This window comes from Chaetura pelagica, unplaced genomic scaffold, assembly GCF_000747805.2.
Source record: "Chaetura pelagica isolate M959 unplaced genomic scaffold, ChaPel_1.0 scaffold249, whole genome shotgun sequence".
In the NCBI taxonomy this organism is placed as follows: Eukaryota; Metazoa; Chordata; class Aves; order Apodiformes; family Apodidae; genus Chaetura; species Chaetura pelagica.
The window spans coordinates 385,826-396,761 of record NW_009954538.1 but is presented as its reverse complement, the minus strand read 5'-3'; the positions used below and the strand labels follow the sequence as shown (position 1 = coordinate 396,761).

General features: G+C 40.0%; 1 protein-coding gene across 1 annotated transcript in view; it reads left to right on the top strand.

The window, feature by feature from the left end:
- KLHL22 (kelch-like family member 22) overlaps positions 1 to 5,162 on the top strand; it is a 6,764-nt gene extending 1,602 nt beyond the window's left edge. Inside the window, exons 3-6 of the mRNA XM_010004791.1 lie at positions 417 to 1,135; positions 2,108 to 2,300; positions 3,319 to 3,552; positions 4,522 to 5,162. Coding sequence (XP_010003093.1) covers positions 417 to 1,135; positions 2,108 to 2,300; positions 3,319 to 3,552; positions 4,522 to 4,899 — 1,524 coding nt within the window. The 3' untranslated portion in view covers positions 4,900 to 5,162. The remainder of the gene's footprint in view (positions 1 to 416; positions 1,136 to 2,107; positions 2,301 to 3,318; positions 3,553 to 4,521) is intronic.
- The last annotated feature ends 5,774 nt before the right edge of the window (positions 5,163 to 10,936 follow it).

The following is a 10,936-nucleotide window of genomic DNA, read 5'->3' as shown; positions in this document are numbered from 1 at the left end:
GTTTCCCCTGCAGCTGTGCAAAGCTTTGATACTAAATCTTAAACTTTCCAAGCTTTCTTTGTTTGGTTTCTACACACTTAGCACCACTTTGTTAGCTTGGTGTCATGCTAACAGACCAGGCAGGCTGGCTATCCAGTGTCCCATGTGTCTTGGAAGACACATTGCTGCTGCACCTGAAACCAAACTCACAGGCTTGCAGTATAGTGTAACTAGAGGATCTGTATTTCATTTGTGTACATACCCATCTTGAGTGCTTTTTCTCTGAGGTGAATTGGGTGCAAGTGAACATGGTGATCAGACTGTAAGGAGAGCAGTCATCTTGTGGACAACTTTCTTAGAGTCATCCCAGGCTTCTGTCACCTGTCTCTTGAGTGTGAGGCAAGTGGTGACTAAAATGACAATTATCTCTCTTGCAGATTCCAGAAGTTATCAAGTTCTGTTGTGATTTTCTCATGTCCTGGGTAGATGAAGAGAACATCCTTGATGTATACAAACTAGCTGACCATTATGACTTGAGACATTTGAGTGAACAGCTGGACTCCTACATTTTGAAGAACTTCACAGCTTTCTCACGGACACAAGTGTATCGACAACTACCCTTGCAGAAGGTCTACTCCCTTCTCAGCAGCAACCGTTTGGAAGTTAACTATGAGTTTGAAGTTTATGATGGAGCACTTTTTTATCATTATTCTCCAGAGCAAGTGGAGACAGATCAGGTCTCCCTGATGGAGCCCCTTAAGCTACTTGAGACAGTTCGTTTTCCTCTGATGGAACCCCAGATCCTGCAAAGGCTTCATGACAAATTAAGTCCATGTCCTTTAAAAGATACAGTCGCAGATGCATTGATGTACCACAAGAATGAATGTCTTCAGCCAATGCTTCAGAGCTCCCAGACACAGCTGAGATCAGAGTTCCAGTGTGTAGTGGGATTTGGAGGGATGCATTCTACTCCATCCATTGTCCTCAGTGATCAAGCCAAGTATCTGAACCCCTTGTTGGGAGAGTGGAGGCACTTCACAGCTGCACTAGCCCCCAGAATGTCCAACCAGGGGATTGCTGTTCTCAATAATTTTGTATATTTAATTGGTGGAGACAACAATGTAAGTGGTTTTCGAGCAGAGTCAAGGTGTTGGAGGTAAGAGAAGGATAATCCTGCTATTATTTTTATTAACACCCTGTTGCCCATCTCTGAGACAGTAAGCCAGCTGTGCAGTCTATACACTTCCTAGCTGAAAGATTAGGAACTGAGCAGGGGCCTCACAGAAAGAAAATACAAGAAATAAAGAAATGAGCCTGATAGTAACAGGAACTAGGATTTTCTACAAGTCATTTGAATGTAGTTTTGGTCCCAATAAAAAGAGATTTAGCTCCCAAAATGGATTTTTAAATAAAATGCTATTACTGATGGATTATTGAGAATTTGTGTGCACAACAGATAGCATCATTCCAGAATTCTCTTAAGTGGTTCTGCTCCAGGGAAAAGAGCAGAAGGAAAGAACAGGTCTAGATCATAACATCCACTACATTTTAAAACCAGATATAAACCCTTTTTGTCCTTATAATGTGCTAATTTTTACTAGTCTTAGGTGAGTTGCCCCTATTTATGCCATGCATAGTTTTACATTACAACCAGTTTTCTCTGTAATTAAAATTGCCAGATAAGACATTTTGACCTGAAAATTAATCATGAGTTTTACTCTGAGCAGCAGATATTTGGTAAAAAAAAAAAACAACAAAGAACCCACAACATATTTATGCCCTTCTTGGCCTCTTGAAAATCCAGATTCAATCTTTGTGCTATTTTTAGCCTGTTTTACCCTGTAGAATGGCTTTGTGCAGGCAGAGATTTTGATGTATAACCTGACAGCAGGGTATAAGATAATGGAAAACCTAGGCTTTTATAGCATGATTATATCATCTAAAAATAGAGTAAATACAACTTTGCTAATAATAAAATGCTGACAAGGCCAAATTTCACTCCCTTTTACAGCTGAGCTCAATTTCAGTCAAAGACAGCACAATAACCCACAACTGTGGTGCTGTCTGGTATTCCAGCAATGGATCTGTGGCTGTGTGAGTAACTTCTTTGATCCCATTCTTCCACAAGGTATGACCCACGACACAACAAATGGTTCCAGATACAGTCCCTCCAGCAAGAACATGCTGACCTCAGTGTGTGTGTTGTGGACAACTACATATATGCCGTCGCAGGCCGAGATTACCATGAAGACCTGAGGGAAGTGGAGAGGTACGACCCTAAAAGCAACACCTGGGAATATGTGACACCTCTGAAGAAGGAGGTGAGTGCATTAGCCACACACTACTACCTTGATTCTGTGATACAGTTCCCTGATTCCTGAATTAATCTTTTTAGATGCTTTTCTCATGTGTAGCTTATGTGATGCAGAATCACATCTCAGCCAGCTAATGTTAGACCATTACTCATTTGAAATATGTGAGTGATTTTTTTTGTCATCAGTACCATTTACCCTTCTAGGACAGGAACTGCCAAACTAGCAGTCGTGACCCCAAGAACCAGGAAATGGTGCAGTGGCATAAGAATTGGGGTTATGAGGGGAGAAGTTTGTTCTCATACTGCTAAAAAAGACAAGAATTTTCATGTTCATGCTAAAATTGTTGCAAAGGAGGAAGATAAATACAAACTACTGTTTGATCAATCTGGGTTAGGAAAGAAAACTAAAATCCTAAGCAATCTTTCAAGATAATATGCTGGTTTCTACTACACCTTTTCAAAGCTTTGGGTTAAGTGACCGGCACAAAATAATATTTGTAATTTCATAAGGCCTCTTAATTGAGTATCAGAGGACACCTTAAAAATATAAATATTACTGCTATTTTAGAAAAGGCATGCAGAGGCAGAAGAGGATAAACTGCTTGCATGAGCTCACAAATAATAAATGTGTCAATGCTGAGAATATTAAAAGCCTTAAGATCCAGTGGAGTGTCACAGGGTACCTGCACTCCTGATAACACTGCTTGTGTAAGAAAAGAACCAGAATCGTTTCCAAGTGGACCAGGGAGAAAAGTAATAGTATGAATGATCTTCTAACCAAGGAGCAATAAAGAATGAGAACCCACTGTAGTTCTGGAAGTTTTAAAAATTCTAGTGTGTTTCATTCAGAAATTCACACTTACAGCATTATCACCTAGAAGGGAATTGTGTATAAGAAAATCCTTCCAGATGCTGATACCTGCATAACTCATGAGGAATGTCACTCCCTTAATGTCTATTCCATACTTTGAATTGAAGAGAAATACATAAATCCAGACCTCAACCTCCTGCTTTCCCATGTACAGGTATATGCACATGCTGGAGCAGCACTGGATGGGAAGATGTATATTACCTGTGGGAGGAGAGGAGAAGACTACTTGAAGGAGTTACAATGCTATGACCCAAAGACTGACCGCTGGGAAGTTTTAGCAGATGGTCCAGTGAGACGTGCTTGGCATGGGATGGCTGCACTGCTAGGAAAGCTCTATGTAATTGGTGGAAGCAACAATGATTCTGGCTACAGAAGGGATGTTCACCAGGTGAGAGCATGTCGTACCTGTGTCTTTCTTGGAAGAGTCTCTGTCTTTTGCACACTTGCACTCTGATGTAATGTCTCTCTTCTACTAAATATGCAAATAAAACTGTCTGCCCAGCAACAGCTACTGCACCAGCTCTGCCCCACTCAGCTGCAGAACTTGCAATGATTTATTTACTGCTCTCTGTCTTGTCTAACCACAAAGCATTACAGCTCTAGCACCTGAAATTCCTCACACTAAATTACTTTGCATTGTCTTTTTGCCTAAGTCAAGGACTTCTGAATTGCCAGTGTGTAATTGCAGGACAGAGTTGTTAAGGATATGTTGGATGGCAGTTGTATAATGCAATTAAATGTACAGTGTCTGATGGTAAGTGATGACTAGAGAGAATTTTGCTGCAGTGTTATTCCAGCTTCTAGAACTGCTAGAGACATTAAAAGAAGACACAAAAAGTAACTGCTCTCATAAAGCCAATGAAGATGGCAGAATTAAATCTAGCTGAAAAGTGTATCTGAATGATAAAAAGGTGCTTACAAATAAAAGCTATTAGCCAAGTAGGTACCCAGTGGAATCTAAAACTTCCCAACATATGGTACAGAGACAGCTTAGCAGATTTGTCATATTTGTATGTTCCAGCACATTTTTTCCTAATGCAAACAGATGCATTATGTCTGAGCATGTATCACCTTGTGTCCCCACCTCTCCCACTTTTGTATCCATTTTTTCGAATACCATACAGCTGTTAACCCAGCAACAAGGTCAGAAGTTGTGATTCAAAGCTATATGGCAGCTATGCACAGTTTTCTGCTGAGTCCTGTATTTCTAGTACATAGTGATAGGCTCTCTGCATTATCAACACCCTGTCAAAAGACTGATGATGTTGCATGGTTTCCTAAACAGTTTGCCATATGGCCAGGCTCTGTCACTAAGACACAAGTTGGATTTTGGCTAATCTCTTTCTTGTTTTTATAGGTTGCCTGCTATAGGCCAAGCACAGATCAGTGGACAAATGTATGTCCACTTCCTGCGGGACACGGAGAGCCAGGTATTGCGGTCTTAGACAACAGGATCTATGTCTTGGGAGGCAGATCCCACAACAGAGGAATCCGCATGGACTACGTCCACATTTATGATGCAGAGAGAGACTGTTGGGAGGAAGGACCCCAGTTGGAGGATGATATTTCTGGGATGGCTGCCTGTGTCCTCACTTTGCCCAGGGCTATTTTAATGGAAACAGAGAAGTGGTTCTCAGAATGGCACGCAGACCGCATGAAGTATCACCTTGACTTTCCATCAGAAGTTATGAGCGTCTCAGACTGGGAGGAATTAGACAATTCAAGTGAAGATTAGAAAACTTTTAATATTTATTTTTTGACAGCGGAGAAGGAAATTAAGTCTTGGAGAAAATATTTAGAGATTTTATATGTCTTTCTTATATACATAAATCAGTATTTAAAGGTTTGAAAAATAAGTGTTCTGCCCAAAGAGCTGTTCACAGTCAATATCTGCCCATTTGGCACTGCCCAAAATGGCACTTACAGTCAGTATCTGCCCACCTGCCAGAAAGCAGCATTTTTAAAGTAACTACAGAACTGTCATTTTCTCCCAGTTAAGGTATAGAGGTTCTTTTCCTTTGAAGGAGAATTTTATCAACCTGCAGCATGGACAGAAAAAAAGGCACAGAAGGCTCTGTTGGCTAGCTTCTTGCCTTCCAGCTTTTAGCTTGAAATAGTTTTTTGAGATTTTATTTTTTGTCTTTTCAGTAATAAAACTTCCTAGCCAGCTTAACACAGGAAGGTAACACCTAGTGTCTCCCTCTTGTGCCAGGTGTCAGACAGCTTGATTGGTTTTTCAGCAAGATTGAACCTACAGTAACAGGAACAGTAGCAAGAATGTCTGAATCTTCGTCTCATCTGGGCATGCAGCCATCTTTGTAACTGGGTTAGAGTCTGTGAACTGACACCCACTCCTGAACTTCTGTACTGCAGGTTCTGTCAACAGTGGAAAGAAGAAAAACCTCTCTGTACAGAGTATAGTAATCTCATCGTTCAACTGTCAGACACATTTGTTTGTGAGCATAAGTTAATAAATCCTTGTCAGAACTTTTTTCTTTTTAACTACTGTCTCAGTTTTATTAACTGTGATGTGGAGTCTGAATGCTACTGAGTTGAATTACGTCCTGTTGTACTACATTAAGATCAGTGAAGCTACACGAGACTGGGACATGGGCAATTTTTTTTTGTTCTTTTATGACATGCTTTAGAAGAGGATAGAGCAGATACTGGTTTGCCATGGCACAAGAAGAAAAATAATAAGGAGATAAAGAGAGATATTGAAGATTACATTGGTCCAAGACCCTGCAGTAGCTGAACTAATGCCAGGAACATAATACAGAATTAATACAGCTCAGAAAGATAAGGCATAGTAAATCCTTCCTTCATGAGGCCTTAAAATAATTGGCTTCTCACTACCATCTTGCCTAACATGAGTTTAGAAGCTAATTTAAAGTCTGAACCAGTGGGATACCTGGAATAATAGGGCATCCTTTGTCTTGGAAGGGTGGGAAGTAATCAATGCCACCAGAAAATGATGACAGCTGCCAAAAGCTTTTAAGACTTTTAGCAATAATGGGGTCACAGGAGAAGGGCAAGAACCAGAGGGACAATCAGAACAATACAATATTAGTCAAGTATGATCACATAATGACAAATACTGTGCACATTGACCAACTACTTTAGAGAAATGGAAGAACTTCCTGGATATTACTATTACTTAGGGATATTTATGGAAACAAAGATGATTTAAAAATGGACCTAGATGAGTCCACATGAATATACTGGGCTTCTGGAAAAGATTCAAGAGTATTTACACACTTCTTTTAATAAGCTCAACAGCTTTTTCTGGGTAAAAGGGCATTTGTTGGATTTTTTCCTCTAGCATTGTCAGTTTTCACCTCAATCTCTGAACCTTTGCCAATTGGCAAATAAAACAAAAGATCTGGTAACTGCAGGAAACCGTGTATAGGAGCTTCTTCAGAAAATCCTATTTATAACAAGCTCTGAACTGTATGTAATGTATGGAAATGCTGTCTTACACTGCAGTATTGGAGACTGACAAGTATTGCTATTTTGCTGACAGAATTACTTTTAATGTGTAGAAATTAAATGTAGCCCTCAGACCTAAGATACCTCTGACATGGACATGACTAGAACTGCTCCTTCCAGACTGGAAGTGTTGCAATGGCAGTTTGGTTTACCTGCAGACAAGGGATTCAAGACTTCTAGTGGTCCGAGTCATATTCTAGACCCAGCTGTTCTAACTAAACCAAGACATCTAGCTCAAGTCTAATGCTTGCAGTGCATTTTCCATTTTAACTAGCATTTCTTGACAGCCCTGTGATATCTTACTATACAAGTGAAAATGTTATGTAGCCCCTTCCACGATAAAAAAACCCTAATAATTCTTTGTCTGACTTATTTTCCTATGTATACCACTAGAGGGTATTACTTACTGTTACAACAACCAAGCTGTGGGGCTAATTCTTAGATTACATAGGAAAATATAAGACATGAGTAATTATTAAGCTAAAGAAACATCTTGAGAAGACTCATGGCTTGTTTTTTTTTTTCTTCTACCCTATCACTCCTTCTACCTGTCATACTGATATTTAGACAGGTGATCAGCTTTTCCATTTATCAGTACTTGCAATTTTTTGATTGCGTAATTTATTACATGTTGCAGTTGGATGCTGTGCAAAGCAAATCAGTGTAAGGTGTTACAAGGAAATTACTTCTCCTTGAAGCAGATAATCTACCTTAAAGTACTGCAATATTTTTTTCCTCTTTTTTTAGTTACTGGTATAATATCCCTAAGTTAGCTGAACGAAACCTAAGGGCAGGTATTCTGCATTTTGGTTTAATAAAAAGAAAACTTCTGTTGCTTTTACCCTCAAATTTTTTTTTCATCTGAGCATAATGTGACTATTGACAGTTATGCTATGCATTATCTTGCCACAGAGTTTATTTTAGCTTCACTCAAACCAACATAATTATTTTGCAACAAGCAGTAGCTTGTTGAGCCCAACATATACCTTTTCAGACTAACACACAGGCTAAACAATAAAACAATTGTTTTGCTTTGCAACTGGCAATTTTAGCTAACTCAGCAGATATAAAGAGCTTGTTGTTCTTGTTTACTATGTTTACCTATATAAAGAAATTGCAGGAGATATTTACACAGAGCTATAATTATTGATGATATTCTTGATTGGTTTTCCTCTCAAGAATAATTCTCCAGGAACTTAAGACTTCAAGAGCTTGCTTAAACTTTGTGTTATCTTAAGAAAAACATGTACTCATAGTTCTTTAATTTATAAATTCTCTGATATCCTAAATACATCAGTCTCATATCTTGCAGTAAAAAACATTCATTTGTGACAGTGAGTCCTCTTGAGACAGTACAGCACGAGACATTGTGGACAGATGGAAGTGAACTAAGAAAGCTTTTAAGTTCTTCCTGGTCTATAAGAGCATAATCAAACAACTCTTCCAGGACTGAGTGATCAAATTACTAGCACTTAAAGTGCCGATATGTGAGGAAGTCCAGAAGAATAATAACTAAATTTCTTGATGATCTATTTTCCTATTTCCTGCCAGCACAGAGGTAAAGCTGTATAGGCATATTTCCTAAACTTGTAATTAGTGGACCTGTATCCTGAAGTACTTCAGGCTTCCACATTTGGAGAAGTGATTGTAATTGCTTCAGTTTTTGTTTCATAAATGCTTTCACTACTGTATTTCTTCTCCAGCTGTCTAATTCCAAATCCAACATATCCCTTCCCATTTCCTCCTGGTTTAAATTAGGGTCATTAATTTTGCATTGGAAGCATACCCAGTACTTGATTTGAAACAAGTAAGGATTCTCATTCTGTACCCTTGACAGAAATGTAATTCTGCTTACTTAGAGACCAGACACACATACAATTTATTTGGCATTCAGCCCAACTGATACGGTCAGAAGCTTCTGGCAAAAGAAGGAGCAGCTGGGCAGGGAGAAAGAAGGACAGGACCTTCTCAAGGGAACATTCTGACAACTGAGTTTTTATTTCATCAGCAGCTGATGCACTTCAGGAGCTCCCCACCTCCTCAGTTGTGCTACAACTATTTGGTCATGCTCTGAGGGTGGAAGCTGCCAACAGGTAAGACAAAGAGCATAAATGTATTTGTATGCAATAAAAAGATAAGATGGTACCATACATTTCTCCATTATTCCTAAACCAAATGAAACTGTAACCTGAGATGGCTGTCTGTAGCCTAGGAAGTTGAAGCCCAGTCTTATCAGATAACATTAATGATATTTTTCTCATATGTAAGTACAAAATGCAATCTTTTACCTGGAAGATCTGCCCTAGTTCAACCAGTTATTGAAACTGAGGAGAGAATTACTTGTAGAATGCACACAGCCTGCACGAATGCAAGTTCAGGACAGCTGATTGTGGCAGTTACTTCCAAACTGAAAATTTCTTGGAGCCGTAGAATCCTCTCTGAATGGGAAGGTGGGTGTGCTGGTTTTTCAGCATCAGTCCAGTCCCATGCAGTGCTGCACAAAAACTGGTTTATAATTAAATAATATTTATTCCTGACATGTTTAAACTCTTTTTAGACTATAGTATTACCCATACGGAATGGAGGCAAAATCACTATGTATTTGACCTACTACATTTGATTTGTATTATAATAAAAATTATTATTTCATAAAATGCAGCAAGAAGAATTTTTATTTCATTTTTATATATTATGTGTTACTAATTCTGCTGCTAAGTTCTGGCTTTTGTAATTATTTTTAAACATTATTGAGTATGTTATTGCCAGTCCAAGTACTATTTTTTAATCTCTGTATTTTGGCCATGGCCAAACAGAAAACAATCCAAACTCGTCAAATGACTGAAGAAAACATACTAACCTTCACAGTATATTGTAGCCTGTCAACGTGTGCTTAAAACTGACTCATTGGCAGACACATGCACTTAAACCAGTAGGCATGGATCAGAGGTATAGCAACTAAGCTTCCTAGCAATGGAAAAAAAAATAAATTGCATAAATGTGAATTCTCATATGGTACTATTCATCTCTGAGTCTACTGTTTTGCTACTGTTGCTGTACATGACTAAACAGCTGTTGTTTTCCACCCAGGAGATGGGTGTACTTCAGTGGCTGCTAAAGTGGTACATATATTCAGAGCCTACTTTAAGATCCTTTCATGTTAGTGATGAGACTTTCCTGGGTGATTTTATCTAAAACTTAAGAATGACACAGGATGACTCGTCCATTTCAAATGATCTGAAGTCTGCTAAATGTCTACAGAGCCACAGCCCATATGTTCCAATCCAAACACTTCACTTGGCACTAGTTGCCAATGTAGGAGGAAGAACAAAGAGAAAAAAAAGACCATGTTGTGACTGAGCTTTCAGAAAAGGCAGAGCATAAAAGAGATGACAAAGCTGAAATAAGACTGCATAACAGTTCAGTTGGCACTTCAAGACATCTTAAAACTATTTCTCCATTTTAAAAGTTACGTACTTTCAAATGCTACTTCATTTCACAGTGCCAAGGCCCAAAGCAAAACAAAACAAAAACCAAAATCAAAAGCACAAATTAAACAAAGCAATGGGACTGACCTAAACTCCCTCTATTTGCAAAGGTTTCTATGGTATGTCTGGGGAACTAGTGCAGTTATTTTGCTGCACCCTCGCCTACTGCAGCTGGACATGCCGATTGCCACTGCCAGCCCTCCCAAACCTGAGTCACATCATTCAGAGGCCCACGCTGCTCATCTGAGGTCACTGTGTGCCAGCCTCCCTCTATAAATTCAAACAGCTCATGCTGCACCACGTGCCAAGGGCTCGCCCAGCCCCTGTCCCTGAGGCTGCTGAGTCCTTTCCCAGGTTTCCTTCCTCTTCAGCAGCTGCCACACCATCCTCCCTCCCTGACACAGACAGGGTTTTGACCCCCGTTATCTGGGAACTGGGCTATAAAGAGACAGGAAACCGTCTCTTAGAGCACGTAGGAAGTTATCTCGAGATCAGACATTATCACAGTGCTCCACTTTGTTCCTTAAAAAAAGTAATTAACTAATAAGACAAGAAAAGTCATCTCTGTCTCCCAAGCCGCCTGTGGTCAAGGTACCTGTCTGCAGGGCATCCCAGTGAGCCAGGAGGCGAGAGGGGAGGGAGGCCCAGGCAGGCCCGAGGAAGGGCAGCTCAGCAGGCCTCGGGGCCTGACGGAGCCCGGGCAGCCTGTGGCCGGGCAGCCCTGAGGGAAGGACGGGGAGAAGATGGAGGGGGTGCTGGCGGGCCCCTCTCAGTCACCTGCAGCCCAAGGAAGTGTTT